The following is a 24560-nucleotide window of genomic DNA, read 5'->3' on the forward strand; positions in this document are numbered from 1 at the left end:
CCCTCTCAGGCCCCCTGTTGATGTTTGGTCATTGGAGACAACCGACCTGTCTCCACCTCTGCTTCCGACCAGGCACTCGCTGTGTGACGCTGGTCAAGTCACACCTCCTCTCTGAGCCCCATGGTACAACAGACTCGGAGAACACTCCCCTCCTGGGGCTGCCGAGAGTACTGTCCCCTCCTGGGGCCGAGGGCCCGGCCTCACCCAGGGTGCTGTGGGTTTCCAGATGGCTCGCTCTGATCGCCTGCGTGTCAGGCACTGCTGAGGCGTGGCACTGATAACTTCATGGGACGCACCTGACGATCCTGGGAGTTTGGTCCGTTATCCCCAGTCACAGTGGAGGCCGTGCTGCCCAGAGAGGCTGAGTCACTGTCCCGCAGGCACACAGCTCGGAAGTGGCTGAGACACAGTTTGAACACAGGCTGCCCGGCTCCAGCATCAGTTCATTTTGCTAGTGCCCCTCAGTCAGTGCAGAATGGCGACCTGTGAGAAGTGACAGGAGAGAAGCCATTGAAACGCAAGGAGAGCCAGTAACAAGGGCTCAGCAGCTGGAGCAATCAGGAAAGCCCCTCCTGTAGGTGAAAGGTGAGGATCATACACCAGCTAGGACAGAGCTGCAGGGAAGAGCATTCTAGGCAGAGGGAACAGAACATGCAAAGGCCCTCAGTGAGAAAGAAGGTGGCTTATTCCAGAAATGGCGAGTGGGAAGAGATGAAGGCAGGGTGGACAAACTGGTGTGAGTTGTGTCTTAGTCCAGGGTGCCTGTGTTCACTGTCTGTGTATTGCAGGCCAGTGGCTGGATTCCTGTTCCCTGCCTGTGGGACTGCTGGGAGGCCAGTGTGGGCCAAGGACACGTAGACACCTGGCACCGTGCCCGCCTGAGCTGGGGACCCTGCAAGCTGAGACTGGAAGTCCTGTTGTGGTTTGTGGTGGTGGCCTGTGGAACTCTTGTTTGTTGTGGTGACGGTCGTCACAGGAGCCTCGCACCTGGACGGCCTGGGCTGCCTGGCTCTCCGGACCCAATGCTGACGTCTGTGGCAAACAGTGGCAGCAGCTGGTGGCCTGTGGCCTATTTCTGGGCTGTCTCCATGGCAGCCTCACCCACTCCCTCCCACAGCTGGCATGGCTGTGGGAGACCTTGTCACTCCAGATGTTGGGCTGGTGACCCTGATGGGCAGGAGGGCGAGAAGGCCAGGACCATTCTGCCCCCCGCCAAGGCCGAGGAGGCAAGCAGAGGGGAGCTCCCCGTCCCTGAGTGCCTGTGCCTCCCGTGGTTCTCACTCACCTGAGCTGGCCGCAGGCGAGGCAGCTCCCTGGACAGGCGGGGAGAATGAGGCTCGGTGAGGGGAGGACACCTCACCACATCCTCCAGTCCCAGAGCGGGAGACGGGTGTGCAGGCTGGGGCCAGAGGAAGGCGAAGGCGGGATGCGGCCGAGAGTGGAGAAGGGCGGAGCAGCCAGGTTATTAACTTTTAACATAAAAGGTTTCGTTTTATAGTTCCAAGAAGTATCAAGTCAAAAATAAAAGTTACCCATAATTCTCATTACTTAGGATGAAATTTTCTACCTCTGTGCAAAGGCTGATAATGACCATGGTGACCGTTTCTGGTCCATTACAGGGCCACCTACTGTGTGCCAGGCCCTGTGCCCAGTGCCTTGCAGATGAGACCTTGCCCACCAGGTGGTTCGGCATTTCTCTGAGGTCTTGTGCAGATTCGGAGCCTGTGGTGCAGAGAGAGGGCGTGCAGCTGGGTCTCAGCCAGGGTGCAGAGCTGACTTCCTCCGGCCGCACATGCCAAATGCAGTACTGGCAGCACCGGCCTGGCAGCGGCCTCCACAAGCTTGCAACCCAGGGCCCTTGTCCCTATCCCAGGAGTCAGTGGGGACATTCGGGTCCAGGGGCAGCACGGCAGTGGCCTCTGGAATTGATGGTACTGCGTGCCTCCACTTTTCTGTGTTCCTCCTGCTGTGTGGAGCAGGGAAACCTGGGTGGGGGGCCTCGGGGCTCCTGATCAGCATGGGGGGCCACAGTGCCTCCTGCTGGGGACATGACAGGTCTGGCCTCTGGCAAGCACCCTGTAGGACGGAATACTACAGGGTGAGCCGCTGGCCTGGCCCGTTGGGGTCTCAGAGTTAACAAATCCAGGAGTGCTTCCCAGCCAGACACCTGACTCACTGTGCAGTGACTTCACCTGTGAGCCTCAGTTTCCCCAAATCAAGTGAGGCTAAGATCCCCTCCCTGAGGGCTGTGGTGGGGCACATGTGTGACCAGCAGGCTGCTGCTTGGATGGATAGAAACTTCGGAGTGAGACCTCCCCAGCCCCTGCCAGCTCTCCACATCGCCTCTTCTGTAAAACGGGGTGAAGGCGTCTCACATGCAGGATCGTGATTAGGGGACTGAGGCGCCCCCAGAGCCAGGGGACTGGATGGTGGTGCCCAGTGAGTGGAGCTGCTGCTGTTGGTGTTACTGTTTGTTGAAACTGTTGTTTCCTGAGGCCGCGGGGTCAGGCGCGGGCAGGTGGGCGCAGTAGCTCTGATGCGGGCTGATGGTGAGTGCTGCTCTAGTGCTTTACTCGGCCACTCTGCAAAGAAGGTTCCTCCCCACACTGCACAGAGGAGGACACTGGGTCTCAGAGAGGCTGGGGAGCTCCTGAGGTCACCAGCCTGCCAGGGGCAAAGGTGGGATTTGAACTTGGAGTAGAGAGAGCACATGCTTTTGGCCTGGCACCCAGAGGCCCGTGAGGTGGCTCCTTTGGAGAGACTGCTGTGCTCTGCCCACCTACCCCAGTGCAGACACTGGGCCCCATCCCTCCCGGGGCTGCTCAGAAGCTCTGAGGACAGCTGGGCCCAGGCCTCGTCTTCCCAGTGGCAGTGACAACCCCGTCCCGCCACTCAGCAGTGGTGCCAGGCGGCCTGAGCACAGGGGCCCCGTGCCAGGCCCACAGGGGAGGCTCTGAGGCTGCACAGCGGACGTGGCCGAGGCTGAACTTGAACCTGGCTGAGAGGTGGCCTCGGGGGGTCTCCCTCTACCCCATGCACAGCCCTGGGAGGGGTGGCCGAGCCTCCTGTGCTGCTCAGTCCCCGGGGGCTGGAGCGTCAGCCCGGGTGCTGTCCTGGGGGGGCATGGAGGGCAGAGTGGGGCAGGGCCGGGCAGGGAAGCAGGAAGGACTGTCCTGCAGGAGCAGGCACGGGGGCTTCTGCTTCTGCTCCAGGTGGTCTTAGAGAGCCATGGTCGAGTCCCAGCTCTGCCACCCACGAGTTTAGTGACCTGGGCAAGTCACTGCCCCTCTCTGGAAAATGGAGCCTGAGATCTGGGTGCCTGGGAGCAGGAGGTGGGGACTCAGGTCAGCCTTGCTCCTCACCAGTGGGCTCCCTGATGTCTCCTGCCGAACCTTGTTTTCCTGCCTGTAATATGACATTGCACCTTCAAAGGATGGCTCTAATTAAAGCTCCCTCTGCCGTGCCAGACCAGCCCTGCCCAGGGCTCCAGAATGGCCGGGGACCCAGCCACACTCAGCTAGTTTGAGAGGCGTGGAGCTCAGCCATGCTGGGGCTCAGGAGGGCCAAGCCCTCACCCGTCCTTAGGGGTGAGGGTGAGAGAGGTGCTGCCTGGGGGCTCAGGCCCACCCGGCCCCCTGATGAGGGGAGGGGGCAGCAAAGGCAAGAACTGCGAGGGTGGGAGAGAAGCAGGCACTGAACTTGCTCCCAGCCTGCGTCTGCTGCAGGTTCCCCGGCCACCCCTGAGGTGGCGTTAATGATCTAAGGTGACCGACGGGGAAACTGAGGCTCAGAGAAAGGGTGAGCAGCAGGGCTGGGCCCTGAGAGCAGGTCCGCCCCCACCAGGGTTAGCTCCACAGTGGGGAGGTGCCTGTATCGGGGTCGTCAGAACAAAGCCCTGCAGACTGAGGTTTTCATAGCAACTTACCACCTCCCCCTTCTAGGAAAATCCAAGAGGAAGAAGGATTTACGGATATCCTGTGTGTCCAAGCCGCCCGTGCCCAACCCCACGTGAGTCTCCTCGTCTTTCCCCTGGCCTGGCCTGGAGGGGCTCCCTGGAGGGCCCCGTGGATGGGAGCAGGCCGGGTGGGGTGGGGGCGTTGTGCTGCAGGCGGAGCTTCCTGGAGGGCCCCGTGGATGGGAGCAGGCAGGGTGGGGTGGGGTGGGGTGGGGGCGTTGTGCTGCAGGCGGAGCTTCCTGTGCGCGGGCCAGGCGGTGGCCGTGGGCCTCGCAGGCTCCTTGTGTCTGGCTGTCCCCCTCTTCCACCCCCGTCTCGGGTGGGAAGGCAAGGCCGCCTGCATACGGCCCAGCAGAGGCTCGGCAACTGCGGTGAGGAGGGCCGCCTTCCGGGACAGGACGTCCCTCTGGCCCGGAGCCAGGCTGGTGTGCCCCTCTCCCGGGCAGGGCGGGGTTCTCAGGGGCTCACAGGGTCTGTTTTCCCCCTGGCAGCCCCCCCAGGAACCTCGACTCTCGGACCTTCATCACCATTGGAGACAGGGTAGGTGCTGGCTGCACATCTTTCGTCTGACATTAGGCCTGAGCCCACCCTGTAGGGCCACTAGGAGGTGGCTGTAGGTGCCAGACAGACCTGGGCTTTGCAGATGAGCCTCGCTCCCCTCCCTGAGCTGGCTGTTTGGCTCTGGGCCCCCTGGTCTGATCTTTCCATCTGGAACGGGGACAGTGGCCTGCTTCACAGACCCTGGGGAGTTTCCTGACCTCAGAGCCAGTCTCCACTTCACCTGTGGAAATAGTGTGGAGCATGCTGACTCCTGGCCCTGCCCTCGGGGCCGTGCCTGGGAGCCTGCAGTCCACATGCACCCCCCGTGGCCTGGGCAGCAGGGACGGAAGACCTGTCTCAGGGACCACACTGAATCCACCAGACCTGCTGAGTGCTCCGGGCAGAGCTCAGTCCGGAGGCCTCTCCTTGGCTGACAGCCTCTCTCAGGCCTATTTTTCCTTCCCGACACCTGTTACTGTTTGATGTCCCGTTCATCTACTTGCTTATTCCTTTTCTGTCTGCCTCTCACAGTAGCGGGCGAGGGAGACCAGGTGGCCCTGGGCCACACTTCTCACTGCAAGGGCAAGGCCTTTGCTCTGTTCTGTCTGTGGTGCCCCAGACGGACTCACCCAGTCGGGCTCAGTCGATACTGACTGAACGGATGACTCAGTCTACCCACCTGAGTGGGGGGCAGGAGGGAGAGGGCATCTCTTGAGCTCCCTGTGCCCATTGGGGCATTTCACTGACTGTCTGGTGTCCACCTGGCAGCAGCTGTGGGTATTGGTGCTGGGCCCGCTTTATGGGGGGTGATGTGAAGCTCAGAGAAGTCCATGACTCGTGCCAGGTCACACAGAGCAGCGGTGGGGCAGGATTTGAGCTCAGGTCCGACTGGCTGGCTGTCCCCTGCTGTCTCCCCTGAATGACGTGAGGGGCTGTCCTAACTTCTGGCCACCAACCTTCTCTCTTTTCTGTCCCTCGAGAACTTTGAGGTGGAGGCTGATGACCTGGTGACCATCTCAGAGCTGGGGCGTGGAGCCTACGGGGTGGTGGAGAAGGTGCGGCACGCCCAGAGCGGCACCATCATGGCTGTTAAGGTGAGCGGGTCCTGCCCCGCCGGGGAGCACGGGGCCACGCGTCCTGCCCCGCCGGGGAGCACGGGGCCGCGGGTCCTGCCCCGTCGGGGAGCACGGGGCCACGGGACACCCAGGGGCTGAGCCTGCCTCACCCTCGCGGGAGGGGTGGCGGGACGCCCAGGGGCTGAGCCTGCCTCGCCCTCGCGGGAGGGGTGGTGGGTGCTCGCCGCCTGCCACGTGGCCCTTGACTGCGCCCTCTCACCTGCAGCGGATCCGGGCCACCGTGAACTCACAGGAGCAGAAGCGTCTGCTCATGGACTTGGATGTCAACATGCGCACTGTGGATTGCTTCTACACCGTCACCTTCTACGGGGCCCTCTTCAGGGAGGTGCGGCCTTGGCAGGAGGGTGGGCGGGGGTGCTGGACGAGGGGCTGGGAGCTCAGACCACTCTGCCCTCACCTTTCATCGGCACACCTGCCCCTCCACCTAGCCTGCAGCCTACTTTTGATCATTCCAGGCCCCCAGAAGACACTCATTGAGTGCCCTTGTGTGCCAGGTGCTGGGCACAGGAAGGACACAGACCCAGCCTACTTGTGAGAGGGGCCTCTGGAGAGCTCAGGCCCAGGAGCCAGGCTTCCTGGCTAATTTGCTTCCTGCCTCCGTTTCCTTGTCAATGAAATGGGAACAGTAATTGTACCCACCTCCCACGGTTGTCATGAAGATGGAATGATGTGGCTCAGGGCCTGGCACTCAGTGAGGATGCCACAAGGCTGTGTGACCACCTGCCTTACTGCATCCTGGCCAGTAGCGTGGGGCTCCGGGCAGGGGCAGTGTGGAGGTGTGTGGAGGTGTGGTTCTGGGCCAATGGGAAGGATCGGATGGAGGAGAGGAATCGGTGAAGCCAAGGGCGTGGGGCCCGTGAGGCTGGAAGGAGGGGCCCTGCTGGACGGTGTGAAGGGCTGGTGAGGGGTGTGAGTGGGGCCAGGACCCCGGTGGTTGGCGAAGGTGATTCACCACCTGGAGTCCAGGGGCGAGGTCAGGCCTCTCCTTGCCTGGCTTCTCTCTCTGAGCACCTGTGGGTCCCTGAGCTTGCTGGTTGTGCCAGACCCAGTGGTGGGTCCGTATCTCACGTCTACTCGTCTGATCGGCTAAGCACCCACTGTGTGCCGGGTTTAGGTTGTCTGTCCTCTTCTTGCTGGAGGGACAGACACACACCCAGGCCTCCTCGGATGCTGGGTCAGAGCTGGCAGGGAGGCCCAGGGGCCTGTGGGTACCCCAAGGAGATGCTCACCCAGCCTTCTCATGAGGCTGTCCTGAAGGACACAGGAGTTGCTGGGGGGACAGGTGGGGGAGGCCAGCACCGTCTGCCACGGTCAGAGTTGGGATGAGCCTTGTGTGGGGGCCTCGGGGCCGTTGGGCTGACGCAGGATAGCCCTGCCCAGCTGGGTCGTGGAGCTGAGCTGTAGTCAGATCCCAGAAGTTCCTGTTCTAGGGACAGTCAGGTGTGTGTTTGAGTCACTCCTCCCTGGAAATGACCATGGAAGCAAGGGTCAGGTAGGGGAGACCGAGGTGAGGGCTGGGGGCGGCTGGCGTGGGCCTTGGCAGTGGAGGTGAGCCTGGAAGGTCGAGAAGGTGGGTTGGGACTGGGAGGCAGGAGGGGTGGAGCTGGGGGCTCAGTAGAGCTCTGAGCGGAGGGGCAGGCACGTGTGTCTGCCAGAGGCCCGGCTGGGACAGGCCCTGGGCAGGCGCGTGTGTCTGCCAGAGGCCCGGCTGGGACAGGCCCTGGGCACGCTGTTGGCACGGCCGCAGCACCAGGCGGCCCGAGCTGACCTCCAGGCACCGCCCACAGGGAGATGTGTGGATCTGCATGGAGCTCATGGACACATCCCTGGACAAGTTCTACCGGAAGGTGCTTGATAAAAACATGACGATTCCAGAGGACATTCTTGGGGAGATTGCTGTGTCTGTAAGTGGTCTCAAGCCTGGTGGGGTTGGGAGTTCTAGGTGCACAGCAGAGGCCCCAGCTGACCCCCGCAGGCGCAAAGCCCAGTCTGATGGTGGTATCGTGGGCAGAGCTGGGCCCCAGTGTGGCCCTTAACCGGGGCAACTTCCCACCAGGGGCCCAACTCCTCAGCCCTGGACCAGAGCCTTTTTGCTGAGAGACCCTGTGGCCCAGGCCTCCAGAGCCACACAGATCTGGCAGCTCCTGGGGCCCCAGGCCTTTGTGCACAACTCCTGGGCTTCCCAGACCGTTTTGAAAAGGACTTAGTATATACAACTCCTCGTGCTGGAAGGCCCCGAGGCAGGCAGCTCAGAGGGGTGTGAGTTAAGTTGGGGGAAAGGTTAGCACCCCAGAGTTTGCTTTTTGAGGTTGAATGTGCTCTGGGAGGGCAGCAGCACTGGGCTCCAACATCCCAGCAGCCAGAGGAAGAAGAAGATGGGTAAACCCTCGATTTTTCATTCTGGCTGCACCTGGGACCATTTAAAACATACCCACGCCTAGGTATTGGGTCAGAACCATTGGGCTGATTGCCCAGGCTGCCGCCGTGTCTTCCTGAGGCGAATAGTCCAAGCACGCCGTCCACCATCTCTGCTGAGGGAGGAGCGAGGAGCCAGGGAGACTAGGAGGGCTGGGTTTTCCCCAAGAGCCTGGTAGGGGTGGTGACGGCCCCCCGAGGGGTCCCCAGCCCAGGGTTCTACAGGGGCTTCCCGGACATCGTTTCCCTGGTAAATACGTGAGCCCAAGACCCTGGCCCACTTGGCTGGGTGGGAGAGAAGCAGAAGCCAGGTACGTCTGTACCAAGGTTGCCAGGTCTCTGACGCAGAGGCTGGGATGTGGGCGGGAGCCGGGCGGGGTTAATGAGGGGTCCGGGATGTACGTGGGCGAGAAGGCGGATGGACACAGGTGGAGGCGGGTCTTGCCGCTCTGTCATTGTTGATGCAGCCAGAAGTGACATCCGTTCTGTTTCTCTGTCCTGCATGCCAGATCGTGAGGGCGCTGGAGCACCTGCACAGCAAGCTGTCTGTGATCCACAGAGGTCAGTGCCTGCTGCCGCCGTCAGAGAGGGGCCTGCGGGCTGCTCACGCGCACGGTCTCACCCAGTCCCTCTTCAGGATGAGCCAGCTGAGGCTCAGATAGGTGATAGGCAGGGATGTGCTTGGTGGGGTCAGGGGTGGATCCTACTTCCCAGTCTAGGCCACTCTCCACTTCTAGCCATTTCCCTTGACCGCTAGCCCAGAACCAGACCCCTCCCGCTGGCCACCTCCCCTTGGTACTCAGAGGCCTGTCTGGGCCTTTCCCCAGGAAGGCTGACGGATTCTGTGTTGTTTGCACAGATCTGTAGTTACTGTTTGATGACTCTGTCCGGAGTTCACACCCGTGGAACCCCGCCCCTAGTAAGATGCAGTGTGTTTCTACCCTGCACCCCGCCCTGGAAAGTTCTCTCGGCCCATCCTGGCTGGTGCCTGCACCCCTCGTCCCCACACTGCCCGTCTGGTGTTCCCCACGGCAGATTGGTTCTTCTTCTTCTTGAACTCCATATAGAGGGACTCCCCTGCACGTGCCCTGCCCAGCCTCTTTGACTTACCTGCAGCCCCTGAGACCCACCCAGGTTGTGAAGTCACAGCGCCTTCCTTCCTGTGATTCCTAGTGGCCCTTTCACCCTGACACACTGCTTTTCACGAAGCTAATGAGACTGAACCCCTCAGTGGCCATCCCAGCCCCCACACCCAGCTGACCAGTGTTGGCAGTTCAGTGTGGAAACTTCCAGACCTTTTTCTGTTCTTCTCTGTGCTGTGCGCACGTCCCCTTAGAAAGCACATGGAGGTGTGTGTTGTGTGTGCACATTTGCTGGAAGGTTCCCTGAGGTGCAGCCTGCTCCGTGTCAGTCTCACGTCACGGCATGTGTCCTCATGCAGACCTGCCTCCTGTGTTTTAGCTGCTGCCCTCTGCTTCCCCTTCGAACCTGCTGACCTCTCGGCATGGGCACGAGGGGGTTTCTGGGTCTTGCCCCTCAGTGATGAGCCCCGCACCCCAGCCTGGGGAGACCCCAGAGCTAGAGGTTGTGCGGGGAAGTGGGAGTCGAGGCCCAGCCAGGAGGCTGCACAGCCAGGACAGGCTTGCTCCTCTGGGCCTGGTGGCCAGCGTGCTAATGTTGGCACCGGGACACCACCCTGGGTGAAGCAGTGAAGCCCTGACTTCCCTCCCCACGTGGGGCTGGCGGCTAGAGCACGTCCTCACTGTGTCATCACCAGCATGTGGCCCTGGCTCGGGCAGTGCCTGTTGGGGCCTCAGTCCCTCACCCACTCCCTGGGCCCTGGCAGCATCTGCCCCGCTGGTTGGGGCGTGGGGGTGGCCTGCTGCCCTCCAGCCAGGGCTCCAGCCACTGGAAAGGCCTGTTCTGTCCTTGGCAGATGTGAAACCATCGAATGTCCTCATCAACAAGGAGGGACATGTGAAGATGTGTGACTTTGGGATCAGCGGCTACTTGGTGGATTCCGTGGCCAAGACGATGGATGCCGGCTGCAAGCCGTACATGGCCGTGAGTAGTCGTCCCCCCGCCCCCCAAGTTCTGGACTATGGGTCCGGCGAGGATGTCCCTGGAAGATGAGGTGTCCTGTCTCTCGTGGTCAGGGCCGCCCCCAGACCTCTGCCGCCCAGCCTGCCTGGGCGGCCCTCTTACCCATTGCTAATTATGCCCTGAATTGCCCACTTGGATAACAAGTTTTTTTTTTTTTTTTTTTTTTTTTAAATAAATTTTTATTAATGGTAATGGGATGACATTAATAAATCAGGGTACATATATTCAAAGAAAACATGTCTAGGTTATTTTGTCATTAAATTATGTTGCATACCCCTCGCCCAAAGTCAGATTGTCCTTCGCCACCCTCTATCTAGTTCTCTGTGCCCCTCCCCCTCCCCCTAACTCTCCCCCTTTCCTCCCTCCCCCCACCCCTGGTAACCACCACACTCTTGTCCATGTCTCTTAGTCTCATTTTTATGTTCCACCAATGTATGGAATCATGTAGTTCTTGTTTTTTTCTGATTTACTTATTTCACTCCTTATAATGTTATCAAGATCCCACCATTTTGCTGTAAATGATCTGATGTCATCGTTTCTTATGGCTGAGTAGTATTCCATAGTGTATATGTGCCACATCTTCTTTATCCAGTCTTCTATTGAAGGGCTTTTTGGTTGTTTCCATGTCTTGGCCACTGTGAACAGTGCTGCAATGAACATGGGGCTACATGTGTCTTCACGTATCAATGTTTCTGAGTTTTGGGAGTATATACCCAGTAGAGGGATTGCTGGGTCATAAGGTATTTCTATTTGCAGTTTTTTGAGGAACCACCATACTTTCCTCCATAATGGTTGTACTACCTTACAGTCCCACCAACAGTGAATGAGGGTTCCTTTTTCTCCACAGCCTCTCCAACATTTGCTATTACCCGTCTTGTTGATCATAGCTAATCTAACAGGTGTGAGGTGGTATCTCATTGTAGTTTTGATTTGCATTTCCCTAATAACTAATGAAGCTGAGCATTTTTTCATATATCTGTTGGCCATTTGTATTGGATAACAAGTTTTATGGACACCCAGGTGGAGGCAACTTGTGGGATCTGTGCAGGCCCCCCCGCCCCCGCCCAGTGTTCTGAAGGTGCCCTTCTCAACCCTAGTCAAGGGCACCTTTGAGGCAAGGTTTGGGGCTTTTCCACGAGACCCCGGCCCTTGCCTGCCTCAGTTTCCTTATCTGTCACACGGGGAGGTGGGCAGGGATGAGCACTGACCCCTCAGTTTGGGGTGGGGGAGGCAAGACCTAGCTGGGGGGTTTGGGTTGCCCCTGTTCTAGCCCTTCTCTGTGGAGTGGGTGTTTATATCTCATCGGTCCCTCTTACAGCCCGAGAGAATCAACCCGGAGCTGAACCAGAAGGGCTACAACGTTAAGTCCGATGTCTGGAGCCTCGGCATCACCATGGTAACCCCTGGGGCTGGGCTCAGCCCTGCTGGTGGGGTGGGCTCAGCCCTGCTGGTCTGGTGGGCTCAGCCCTGGCTGGTCTGGTGGGCTCAGCCCTGGCTGCTCTGGTGGGCTCAGCCCTGGCTGGTCTGGTGGGCTCAGCCCTGGCTGGTCTGGTGGGCTCAGCCCTGCTGCTCTGGTGGGCTCAGCCCGGCTGGTCTGGTGGGCTCAGCCCGGCTGGTCTGGTGGGCTCAGCCCTGGCTGGTCTGGTGGGCTCAGCCCTGGCTGGTGGGGTGGGCTCAGCCCTGCTGCTCTGGTGGACTCAGCCCTGGCTGGTCTGGTGGGCTCAGCCCTGCTGGTCTGGTGGGCTCAGCCCTGGCTGGTCTGGTGGGCTCAGCCCTGCTGGTCTGGTGGGCTCAGCCCTGCTGGTCTGGTGGGCTCAGCCCTGCTGCTCTGGTGGGCTCAGCCCTGCTGCTCTGGTGGACTCAGCCCTGGCTGGTCTGGTGGACTCAGCCCTGCTGGTCTGGTGGGCTCAGCCCTGGCTGGTCTGGTGGGCTCAGCCCTGCTGGTCTGGTGGGCTCAGCCCTGCTGGTCTGGTGGGCTCAGCCCTGGCTGCTCTGGTGGGCTCAGCCCGGCTGGTCTGGTGGGCTCAGCCCTGGCTGGTCTGGTGGGCTCAGCCCTGGCTGGTCTGGTGGACTCAGCCCTGGCTGGTCTGGTGGGCTCAGCCCTGCTGGTCTGGTGGGCTCAGCCCTGCTGGTCTGGTGGGCTCAGCCCTGCTGCTCTGGTGGGCTCAGCCCTGCTGCTCTGGTGGACTCAGCCCTGCTGCTCTGGTGGGCTCAGCCCTGCTGCTCTGGTGGGCTCAGCCCTGCTGCTCTGGTGGGCTCAGCCCTGGCTGGTCTGGTGGGCTCAGCCCTGGCTGGTCTGGTGGGCTCAGCCCTGCTGGTCTGGTGGGCTCAGCCCTGCTGGTCTGGTGGGCTCAGCCCTGCTGCTCTGGTGGACTCAGCCCTGCTGGTCTGGTGGGCTCAGCCCTGCTGCTCTGGTGGACTCAGCCCTGGCTGGTCTGGTGGGCTCAGCCCTGCTGGTCAGGTGGACTCAGCCCTGGCTGGTCTGGTGGGCTCAGCCCTGCTGGTCTGGTGGACTCAGCCCTGCTGGTCTGGTGGGCTCAGCCCTGCTGCTCTGGTGGACTCAGCCCTGGCTGGTCTGGTGGACTCAGCCCTGGCTGGTCTGGTGGGCTCAGCCCTGCTGGTCTGGTGGGCTCAGCCCTGCTGCTCTGGTGGACTCAGCCCTGGCTGGTCTGGTGGGCTCAGCCCTGCTGGTCAGGTGGACTCAGCCCTGGCTGGTCTGGTGGGCTCAGCCCTGCTGGTCTGGTGGACTCAGCCCTGCTGGTCTGGTGGGCTCAGCCCTGCTGCTCTGGTGGACTCAGCCCTGGCTGGTCTGGTGGACTCAGCCCTGGCTGGTCTGGTGGGCTCAGCCCTGCTGGTCTGGTGGGCTCAGCCCTGCTGCTCTGGTGGACTCAGCCCTGGCTGGTCTGGTGGGCTCAGCCCTGCTGGTCTGGTGGGCTCAGCCCTGCTGCTCTGGTGGGCTCAGCCCTGGCTGGTCTGGTGGGCTCAGCCCTGGCTGGTCTGGTGGGCTCAGCCCTGCTGGTCTGGTGGACTCAGCCCTGGCTGGTCTGGTGGGCTCAGCCCTGCTGCTCTGGTGGACTCAGCCCTGGCTGGTCTGGTGGGCTCAGCCCTGCTGGTCTGGTGGGCTCAGCCCTGCTGCTCTGGTGGGCTCAGCCCTGGCTGGTCTGGTGGGCTCAGCCCTGGCTGGTCTGGTGGGCTCAGCCCTGGCTGGTCTGGTGGGCTCAGCCCTGCTGGTCTGGTGGACTCAGCCCTGGCTGGTCTGGTGGGCTCAGCCCTGCTGCTCTGGTGGACTCAGCCCTGGCTGGTCTGGTGGGCTCAGCCCTGCTGGTCTGGTGGGCTCAGCCCTGCTGCTCTGGTGGGCTCAGCCCTGCTGCTCTGGTGGGCTCAGCCCTGGCTGGTCTGGTGGGCTCAGCCCTGGCTGGTCTGGTGGGCTCAGCCCTGCTGGTCTGGTGGGGCCAGGCAGGGGGCATGCCCAGTCTGGGGCCTTTTGAAGGACCCATCAAATAGTTTAGACCCCTGAAAAAAGTGATGGCTTCACAATCTGAGAAGAAAATGTGCCATCCCAAATTACGGTGTGGTGGAGGTAATGTCTCCAGGTGACATGCACTTCCCTAGTGCCTTCCAAAGTTCTGGACAGCTGGGCTCCCTGCCTTGTCTGTTCAGCTTTCTCCAGAGTTCATGATGCTGGTCAGGAAATCACCACCAATCCCAAATTAAGTGAGCTCCTGGTACACAAATAATTTTAAAAGCAAAATGGTAAAATCTTGAATTTTTTTCACAGCAAGAAGTATGTTGCCTGTAGGTCCAGGTGTATTTCCCTGGGTGTGGTAGGATGGGGCAGGGGGACTCAGGCCTGGGGCTGTGGGGGCGTGGGGGGGGTGAGGACAGGCACCCAGCCCCTAGCTGAGCTGGCGTGGCTGCCTCTGAGGTCTGGGTAGGCCTCGCTGTGTGGGTGTCAACCAGGTGCTGGTCAGTGGGCGCTGGTCTGGGGTGTCCCGCCTCCCAGTTGCTATGGGGACTCAGCTGCCCTCTGGTAGGCTGGTCAGTGGGCGCTGGTCTGGGGTGTCCCGCCTCCCAGTTGCTATGGGGACTCAGCTGCCCTCTGGTAGACTGGTCTTTGGCGCTGGTCTGGGGTGCCCCGCCTCCCAGTTGCTATGGGGACTCAGCTGCCCTCTGGTAGGCTGGTCAGTGGGCGCTGGTCTGGGGTGTCCCGCCTCCCAGTTGCTATGGGGACTCAGCTGCCCTCTGGTAGGCTGGTCAGTGGGCGCTGGTCTGGGGTGTCCCGCCTCCCAGTTGCTATGGGGACTCAGCTGCCCTCTGGTAGGCTGGTCTTTGGCGCTGGACGTGTAGGGTTCTCCCCATTCACCGTTGTAGGTGACCCCGTCCTGGGCGGGCACTGTGCCCCGAGGCATTTTTTGTTTTGTTTTCCTTTTTTTTAGCTTTTTAGGAAAAATGACCGGGAGAAGGATTACCAGGTCAAGAGTTTGGACATGTTTTCATTTTTCTGATGACAAACTCGGGTAGGCCTCTGGGTCCTTCTCCAGCAGCCTGTACAAGGAAGGCCCCCACTTCTGCTTGTTGGCCTCGGGGGAACCGCGTGGACGCGCACACCCGCCCAGGCGCTGTACACGCTGCCTCGGTGTGTGTACGTCCTGGCCGGGGAGGGGCCTGCGTCTCCTGGGAAGGCTCTCAGCACGGTAGTTAGTGATCTGTTCAGGCCAGTTGCCGACACAAAGCACTTGTTTGAGTTGAGGTCTTTTCTGTTCGTTGCGGTCCTTATACCTGTCGTCAGAAGTCTCGGCTTGACCTGGTTTGTGTTTTTCATTTCAGCGGTCAAACCGGAGTTCAGGGTTTATCACAAGCTAGCCAGTCCTTTCCACAAATGACTTCTGCTAACAGCAGGCCAGGCACGGCCCACTTACCTGGCGTGGCTGCAGGGCCTGCAGGGAGGTCCAGGTCCCGGTTCCTATCACTGACATAGCCGCAGGTCAGTGGTAGGAACAGGGAGGAGAAGGCTTCCTGGAGGAGGCATTGGAAGTGGGCCTTACAGGATGTTACTGGGTAGGTGGTGGGGGACTGTGGAGTAGGAGGCCCTGCAAACTTCAGTCCCTGACGGGGCTGGAGCTGCAGTGGGAGGGTGCTGATAAGATGGGCCTCACACTCGGACATCCCTCCTCCTACCTCGGGGAGAGAAAGGCGTCTGAGCCTCGTTGCATTTCCACTCGGCTCCTCTGGAGTAACAAGGGCTGCCCAGGTCAGGTCAGGGTCAGCAGAGGCTGTGGAGGTGGGCGGGGCAGGGGCGGCCTGCAGGAACAGGAAGCTGCTGCCCTGTGGAGAGGTGACTCGGGGCCGCCAGCTCCTCCGACGGGTCCGTGTTAGCTGGAACCTGGGTTTCTATGTAAGATCTGAATTCAGATTGTTTGAAAGTCAGAGGATGTTCAAACAGCACAACCAGGGCAGGATCTGCTCCATGAGGTGTAAGATTTGCTGATTGGTCAGGAGAGCCAAGTACTTGGTCCCCCTTGGTTTTCATCTTTGGTCTGATGTCATGTGTTGGCCCCTCGACCTGCCTCTGGTCCCAGACAGGCAGGTTCCGATCCATCCCTGCTTCTGGGGGTTCTGGGTGCAGAGTGTGGGGGCCCTGCACCCAGAGCCACTGTCCTCACCACAGATCGAGATGGCTATTCTCCGGTTTCCGTACGAGTCCTGGGGGACCCCCTTCCAGCAGCTGAAGCAGGTGGTAGAGGAGCCGTCCCCCCAGCTCCCGGCTGACCGTTTCTCTCCTGAGTTTGTGGACTTCACTGCGCAGTGGTGAGTCTGCAGCCCTTTGCTGGCCAGAGCACAGCTTCTCGCTGGGCCCGGCCGTCTTCTGCTTTAGCAGAGAACCCCTTAAACAACCTGGCATCACAACGTGTAAGGCAGAAGTAGAGCACAAGGAAAATCTGACAGACTGGTTCTTGGGAAGATGTTAATACCATCCTTTTGAAAGTGGACAGACCCAGGCAGACCGAAAAAGAAAGCAAGGCTTTTAGAGGATTTGAAGGGCATAAAGACATTGACTTTTATTGATGTTTGGAACTTTGTACCAAGGTAAAGAATGCCTGTGGTGACCTTATAAAAATTGTGTTTGAGGCCCTGGCCGGTTGGCTCAGTGGATAGAGTATCGACCCAGTATACGGATGTCCGGGGTACGATCCCTGGTCAGGGCACACAAGAGAAGTGACCATCTGCTTTTTTCCCCCTCCCTCTCCCCCTTCTCTCCCTCTTCTCCTCCTGCAGCCAGTGGCTTGATTGGTTTGAGCATTGGCCCTGGGCACTGAGGCTAGCTCAGTTGAGTCAAGCATCGGCCCAAGATGGGGGTTGCTGGGTGGATCCCGGTCAGGGCACATGTGGGAGTCTGTCTCTCTATCTCCCCTCCGCTCACTTAAAAAAAATTTTGTTTTTGAGGTTACAAAGGAAACAGGGAAAAAGTAAAACAGGCAGAGTCACACGGGCCAGGTTCTTGGCCCATAATTAAGTAAAACAAGAAGTCCGTAACTAAAGAGGAAAAAGTTACAGGGATGTTCAAATGGAATTCTTCCGACTCACTCTTGGGTTTTGAAAGAGGTTTGATAAAATAAAATTACAAGCTATTCAGAAGGGAAAGAAAGGAGTGAGAATATAACATGTCAACATCTATGTGTTGTAGGTAAAGAGATTTTCAGAGGAAAACTTGTAACCTTTGTTTATTTTATTAGAAAATAAAAAAGATGGAAAACAAAGAGCCTTGCAAAGAGTCATCAGTCACCTTGACTCTTTTTTCATTAAGAACCCCCTCTCCCAGCCCCTGTGATAAGGGATTTCCCCCACATGATTAAGGATACCAAGGATACAATTGTTACGGTTAGCGTTTCAGTATTAGGTTCATTGGAAATTTCCTAGATTGCTATGGAGATAAAGTACTAACACCCTAGCAGGCGTCCCCAAACTACGGCCCCGCGGGCCGCAATGCGGCCCCCTGAGGCCATTTATCCAGCCCCCACTGCACTTCTGCAAGGGGCACCTCTTTCATTGGTGGTCAGTGAGAGGACCACTGTATTTGGCAGCCCTCCAATGGTCTGAGAGACAGTGAACTGGCCCCCTGTGTAAAAAGTTTGGAGACCCCTGCCCTAGAGCAAAGAACTTGGTCCAAGTCTCTGTAATTTGCACCCACACCCCCTACTTCACCCACGGGAGCCCCCCAGAGTAGTCCCACTTCTTTCCTGAGCCCCAGGAGCACCTGTGTCCTCACTGCCCAGTCAGGGGTGAGCCCAGCTGCTTTGGCTGGTCTGGAGTGGCTGGACTTGCCTTCTCCGTGCCAGCCTGGCCCCAGCTGCCCTCTTCTCTCCTAGCCTGAGGAAGAACCCCGCAGAGCGCATGAGCTACCTGGAGCTGATGGTAAGCAGGAGGGCGCAGCCCTGGGCTGGCTCCCCGGGGAGGGGCTGCATGCACAGAGGTGGGCAGCTGCTCTGCTCGCCTGCGTGATTTCATTCAGGTGCTTAGTCACTTCCTGGCTCCCTCCTTTCTCCACAGCAGGTGCTGTGGAGGGGCACACAGGCAGTGCTGTGACAGATGGTGCGGACGGGGTGAGGGTGGGGGAGGCAGGTGGACTGTTTTAGCTGAAGGCATCAGGGAAGGCTTCATAGAGGAGGTGACTTTTGAACTGAGCCTGGAAGGATAAATACGGATTTACCCGCTGATGGGAGGGCATTCCAAGCTAAATGTCCATCGCGGGCAGAGGCCTAGCAGATGTGGGGAAAAGTGAGTTTAGTGTGGCTGGTGGACGGCTACGTGAGGGCCGAGGAGGAAGCCATCGATGCGTCTCTAACAGGGGCAGAGGTCCTAGGAGGGTGAGTAGGAGTTTGTCAGGCAGAAGGAGTACACAAGGCCTGGGCTGGTGTGGGGAGACGGGGGGCACTTCTACCTTATGTCTTCTGTCCCCCACAGGAGCACCCTTTCTTCACCTTGCACAAAACCAAGAAGACAGACATCGCTGCTTTTGTGAAGGAGATCCTGGGAGAGGACTCATAGAGGGCAGGGCCCTCCAGCTGCCCAGAGCCCTTTGCCCACCACCCATAAGCTACTGTCACCCTGGCCTCGGGCATTCTGGGAGGAATCAAGGGGGCTGGTCCCAAGTGCCAAAGAGCCAGACTGTCAGGGCTTCTCTCTGGCCCACATGGGCCCCACCAGTGCCTCTGTTCTGCTGCTCCGAGGACCCCAAGTCTTCAGCCCCCGAGACGCTGCACTTGGGGGGCCTGGATGCCCCTGCTGGACACTGCTGCCCCTCACAGAGAAGGGAGCCGCTGCCTTGGCCCAACCCTGGATGCCACCCAAGTTGTATATTTTTTTATCTCTCGACTGAATGGACTTTGCGCACTTTGACACAGGGTGGCCACATTTCTGTCCTGGCATCTGTAGTGGGGACACGAGGATGAGCCACACTCTCTCTGTGCCCCTCACAAGGGAGATGCCAGCGCCCTGAGGCCTTCGCCCAGCACTGGCAGACAGGGCTCAGGGCCTCTAAAGGGGCACCCAGGTGGCCTCACCTGTCACCTCTGCGGTGTCTTCACTTTCTAAAAAATGTATCCTCTTTGGTTTTTTATGGTTTTCTTTTTGCTTTGTGGGTTTGGCTGGGTTTTTTGTTTGTTTTTATTGTTTTTTGCATGGTTTGGAGCCAGATAAATCTCCTGCCGCCCCCCCAGGGGACCAGCAGGCCAAGACCACCCTCTCTGCTCAGGCTGGGGTCCAAGAGGACGGGCTCAGGGTCTCTGCTTAGAGATTCTGGCCTTGGGGACTGGCTTGACAGGTTGTGGATTTTATTTTAGTTTGTTTATTGTATATATTTTTCTCTTTTCTTTCACCTTCTCTCTCTCTCTCTCTGTTTTGAAAAAAGGACTCCCTGTCCTGAGTCCTACCCCTGATGAATTGGGGGAAGTTACCTGATTGCTGTTTTAATAAAAAAAAAAAAAAAGGATCAGAAGGTTGTGTGACTGTCACAGTGTGAAGTCCAGTCCTCAGTGAAGGCTTGTGGCCCCTAGGACCTCTTGCCCCTGGGACAGGGCCGAGGCAGTGTCGGGGTGTGGGGGCCTCCTGACCTGCCAGGGTCCTGCGTTGTTTTGTTGTTGTTTTTTGTATTTTCTCTGAAGCTGGAAACGGGGAGAGACAGTCAGACAGACTCCCGCATGCGCCCGACCGGGATCCACCCGGCACGCCCACCAGGGGGCGACGCTCTGCCCACCAGGGAGCGATGCTCTGCCCCTCCGAGGTGTTGCTCTGCCGCGACCAGAGCCACTCTAGCGCCTGGGACAGAGGCCAAGGAGCCATCCCCAGCGCCCGGGCCATCTTTGCTCTAATGGAGCCTTGGCTGCTGGAGGGGAAGAGAGAGACAGAGGAAGGAGAGGGGGAGGGGTGGAGAAGCAGATGGGCGCTTCTCCTGTGTGCCCTGGCCGGGAATCGAACCCGGGACCCCTTGCACGCCAGGCCGACGCTCTACCACTGAGCCAATCGGCCAGGGCTCAGGGTCCTGCATTTTCACGTGAGGACTCCGAGGCTCTCAGAGGGCTGTGATGAGGTACCAGGCCCTGTGTTGGATGCGGGGCAGAGAAACAGACACAGGTGGGGCCACTGTCATTGAAGAGTGCTTTGCTCGATACACAGAGTGATGGGCAGGGGCTGGGCCCAGCCCTTGACACTATCACCTTATTGAGGGTGTAGCGTTATTGTCTGAGGTTATTATGTAGTTTGCAGACAACAGGCCCAGAGAACGAAGTAAGTTGCCCAAAGCCACGCATGTTGTAAGCTGGAGAAACAGGTTGGAAACTGGTAGTGGGCCCCTGGAGAGGGCTTTCAGGGAAGTGGGGGCAGCTCAAGGAAGGCCTCTTTGTCAGAGTCCAGTCTGGCTCTGTGAGCCTGGAGCCCCGGGCTGGGGCAGAAACTGTCCTCCATCAGTCTTCAGAAGGGAATATCTTTGCTTGTGTAAGCAGAACTGTATGTGTCTTCAGGCACAGTTGGATCCAGGAGCATGGTTAATATTCTGTGTCCGCCTTAGCTCTGTTTCCGCTGTTCCGCAATCCCCTCGTGGGGACAAGACAGAACCCCAGGGCTCGTACCAGTTTAGCAAAGGGGCCCGGAGCTCCGGCTGAAGCCCCAGGGCTGGCTGATTGGGTGGGAAGGGGTCGCGTGCGCTTCCCCAAGCCAATCACAAGACAGGAGGAGCCAACACGAGTCGGGCCGCCCACATCTTAAGGTCTGAGAGCAGGGCCTCCCTAGTCCTCCAAGGGAAATGGGGACATCTTCCCAGGGCTCGTGTCTTCTCTGCCTCAGTCCACCTTTTCCCATGCTTAGGTCAGTCTGTCCCTAAATAGCCTTCAGTCTGGGACAGGCCTCTGTCTGTCTACCCTTATCTGGCACAGCATTTAACAATTTCAAGCGCTTTTGTGCCCACACTCCCTCCATGATTAAGGCTTATTTGCACCGACTGTGCCCCCTGCCTGGAACCCTCTTACCCCCAACCCTGGTCTCCCATGTCCCTCTCTCGGTGAGGCCAGTCCCAACCTGGTCAAGCCAGTCTAGCTCATTTTTATCTGCTTCATCTAGGCAGCTGTGACCAGCCGCTATGTAGTCGGTCAGCCTTTACTGAATGAAAACACGAGTGAATGAATACATGAACTAAAGCAGGAGGCAGTGAATGAATCCCCACGCCCTGTGTGGGAGTGTGCATGCTGATGTGTGCGCGTGCGCGAATTGGCTGCGTGCAGGTGTTGCGCGCGCACGTCCCTCCCCATCCGCGCTCCGGACAGGCCCGACCCGAGTCGCAGAGGCGGGCCCCAGTCGTACCCCCGGTGGCCACCAGGCGGCAGCAGAACCCCGATTGTGACCCCGTGGTCCCAGATCCCTGCCCAGCCTTGCCTGGTGCGCCCCACCCGCCACTTTATTTTATTTTTTATTTTTAGATTTTATTTTATTCATTATAGAGAGGGGAGAGAGAGAGAGAGAGAGAGAGAAGGGGGAGGAGCAGGAAGCATCAACTCCCATATGTGCCTTGACCAGGCAAGCCCAGGATTTTGAACCGGCAACCTCAGCGTTTCCAGGTTGACGCTTTATCTACTGTGCTACCACAGGTCAGGCCCCACCCGCCACTTTATTTAAGACTTTATTTATTGATTCTAGAGAGAGGAGAAAGAGGAAGAGAAAGGGGAGCGGAGCGGGAAACATTGACTCGTATGTGCCATGACCGGCAAGCCTGGGATTTGGATCAGGGGATCACAGCACTCCAGGTCCACACTGTATCCGCTGTGCCCCCGCAGGTCCCATCCACCGCTCTTTTTTTTTTTTTTTTTAAGTGAGAGGAGGGGAGATACTAAGGGAGACTCCCTCATACCCCGGACGGGGATCCATGGAAGAAGGAGAGGAAGGGTTAGAAGCAGACGGTTGCTTCCTCTGTGTGCCCTGATCTGGAATCAAACCTGGGACGCTGGCCAACCCTCTATCCACTGAGCCACTGGCCAGGGCCTGATCCACTTTTTTTTTATTCTTTTTTCTTTTTTTAGCGAGAGCGAGAGCGAGAGCGAGACAGGAAGGAGAGAGATGAGAAGTATCAATGCTTTGTTGAGTCACCTTAGTTGTTCATTGATTGCTTTCTCATATGTGCCTCGAGGGAGGGGTGGCTCCAGCCCAGCCAGTGACCCCTAGATCAAGCCAGCAACCGTGGGCTCAAGCAGAAGAGAGCCCGTGCTCAAGCTGGCGACCTCGGGGTTTCGAACGTGGGTCTTCAGTGTCCCAGGCAGATGCACTATCCACGGTGCCATCGCCTCTCCAAGTCTTCCCTCATGTCTCACTATTCAGAAGAAGGGCAGTGGAGAATGGAATTCCATGACCAGTTTAGATCAATCAGGATTCATCTTCTAGAGCTAAGAGAACTTTTTGTGATGATGGAAATGTTTACATCTGTGCTGTCCAATATGGTACCCGCTAGCCACATGTGGATGTTGAACACTTGAGCTTTATGTAGCTAATGAGACTGAGGAACTAGATTTTTTAAATTTAATTTTAATTTATTAATTTAAATTTTTTTTGTATTTTTCTTTTCTTTTCTTTCTTTTTTTTTTTTTTTGTATTTTTCTGAAGCTGGAAACGGGGAGAGACAGTCAGACAGATTCCCGCATGCGCCCAACCAGGATCTACCCGGCACGCCCACCAGGGGGCGATGCTCTGCCCCTCCGGGGCGTCGCTCTGTTGCAACCAGAGCCACTCTAGTGCCTGGGGCAGAGGCCAAGGAGCCATCCCCAGCGCCCGGGCCATCTTTGCTCCAATGGAGCCTCGGCTGCGGGAGGGGAAGAGAGAAACAGAGAGGAAGGAGAGGGGGAGGGGTGGAGAAGCAAATGGGCGCCTCTCCTGTGTGCCCTGGCCGGGAATCGAACCCGGGACTTCTGCACGCCAGGCCGACACTCTACCACTGAGCCAACCGGCCAGGGCCTTTTAATTTTTTTTTTAAATTCATTTTAGAGAGGAGAGAGAGGGAGAGAGAGAGACAGAGGGGGGGGGGGAGGAGCTGGAAGCATCAACTCCCATATGTGCCTTGACCAGGCAAGCCCAGGGTTTCGAACCGGCAACCTCATTATTTGCAGGTCGACACTTTATCCACTGCACCAACACAGGTCAGGCTGTATTTTTCTGAAGTGAGAAGCGGGGGTAGGGGGCAGACAGACTCCCACATGCGCCCGACTGGGATCTACCTGGCATGCCCACCAGGGGATGATGCTCTGTCCATCTGGGGCGTTGCTGCATTGCAATTGGAGTCATTTTAGCACCTGAGGTGGAGGCCATGGATCCGTCCTCAGCGCCCCAGCCAACTTTGCTCCAATGGAGCCTTGGCTGCGGGAGGAGAAGAGAGAGATAGAGAGGAAGGAGAGGGGGAGGGGTGGAGAAGCAGATGGGCGCTTCTCCTGTGTGCCCTGGTGGGCATGCCGGGTAGGAATCGGGCCTGGGACTTCCACACGCTGGGCCGATGATGCCCTACCGCTGAACCAACCAGCCAGGGCCAATTTTAATTAATTTAAATTTAAATAGCCCTGGCTGGGTAGCTCAGTTGGTTGGAACATCATCCCACAAGCGAAGGTTACAGGTTTGATCCCTGGGCAGGGCACATACAAGAATTAAACAATGAATGTGTGAATAAGTGGAACAGGAAGTCAATGTGTGTGTGTCTCTCTCTCTGTCACTAAAAAGCAAACAAATAAACCGGGCTGGACAGTGAGAGGTGCACCTGGTCTGGCTATGCAGAAGAGCAGCACAGTCTCCTCTGAGGCCTCTGGAGGCAGAGCTGGCAGCAGCTGCAGCCATAACTCAGGGAAAGTCAATGGAAACATCATCTGAGTATATTTTTAACCTCGCTGGCTGTGAGTTAAGTTTGGCTATTCATTCATTTATTCACTTATCCAATACATATCCACTGGCCCCACTGTGAGCAGACTGTCTACTTCACATGATCTGCTAAGATGCATTTATGCAGAGGAATGAGGGCAGGGGATGCTTCTCTAGCCTGCGGCTGAGTGGACAGGAAGCCTCTCAGAGGAGGTGACATAAAGTCGCAACTTGAATCGTGAGAAGGAGCCAGCCATGGAGGGAGCTGGGAGAGGAGCAGATGCAAAGGACCTGTGGTGAGGTACAAAGCTATTGTAGGAATGGCGAGGGACCAGGATGGCTGGAGAGAGCAGGCCACTGGGACGTCCAGGCTGACAGGGCGGCCCGGCATGGTTGCAGACTGCGTGAGTAGCAGCAGGGGCTGTGTGCCTGCCAGAGGCCACCCTGATGCTTCCTTTCCAACTGCTGATTTGGCCCTGGCCCTGCAGTGTTTGTGGGGTCAGAAGGAGATCCAGGCCTTTACAAACACCCAGCTGGACTGTCACAGCTTGCTCTCAGTAGCCCTTAGAATGGGGAAGTCTTCTTCCCACCCCCTCCTGTGGTTCAGAGTCATCGTGTGAGCGCAGAGTGGTGACAGAACTTGCCCAAAGCCACATGCGGGGGAAGGCAAAGTCAAGATTGAGTCCAGATCTGAAAATCTCTGAGGTTAGCGGTATCTTCCTTGACGCTGGTGGTTGTTAAATGAATTCATTTTGTCAACCTCTTGCCCCAAGATTTAGCTTATAAAAAGTGCATAAACCTGAATGCAACCTAAATACAGCTCGATTCCTGTTTACCTGTGTGCACCCATGTGGCTACCACCCTGCTCACCCAGGGAGCGCTGCCCGCCCTGCACCTCCACGGGCAGCATCCCTGAACCAATAGCACCGAGCATCACTTGGCCTGTCCTTGAGCTCTGCGTCAGTGGATTCGTCCTGTAGGTGTCTGTCCTCTCGCCCAGGCCTTCCCTCGCTGAGGACAGTACTGGCATGTTC

The 24560-nt window shown here is 58.2% G+C and overlaps 1 protein-coding gene across 1 annotated transcript in view; it reads left to right on the plus strand.

Annotated features, from left to right (window-relative positions):
- The window catches only part of MAP2K3 (mitogen-activated protein kinase kinase 3), a 33249-nt gene extending 14209 nt beyond the window's left edge, over positions 1-19040 (plus strand). The window contains exons 2-12 of the mRNA XM_066365098.1: positions 3942-4008; positions 4447-4495; positions 5476-5589; positions 5837-5956; positions 7419-7535; positions 8556-8607; positions 9983-10110; positions 11468-11545; positions 15818-15957; positions 17517-17562; positions 18112-19040. Coding sequence (XP_066221195.1) covers positions 3942-4008; positions 4447-4495; positions 5476-5589; positions 5837-5956; positions 7419-7535; positions 8556-8607; positions 9983-10110; positions 11468-11545; positions 15818-15957; positions 17517-17562; positions 18112-18195 — 995 coding nt within the window. The 3' untranslated portion in view covers positions 18196-19040. The remainder of the gene's footprint in view (positions 1-3941; positions 4009-4446; positions 4496-5475; positions 5590-5836; positions 5957-7418; positions 7536-8555; positions 8608-9982; positions 10111-11467; positions 11546-15817; positions 15958-17516; positions 17563-18111) is intronic.
- The last annotated feature ends 5520 nt before the right edge of the window (positions 19041-24560 follow it).

This window comes from Saccopteryx leptura, chromosome 2 (assembly GCF_036850995.1).
Source record: "Saccopteryx leptura isolate mSacLep1 chromosome 2, mSacLep1_pri_phased_curated, whole genome shotgun sequence".
Lineage (NCBI taxonomy): Eukaryota > Metazoa > Chordata > Mammalia > Chiroptera > Emballonuridae > Saccopteryx > Saccopteryx leptura.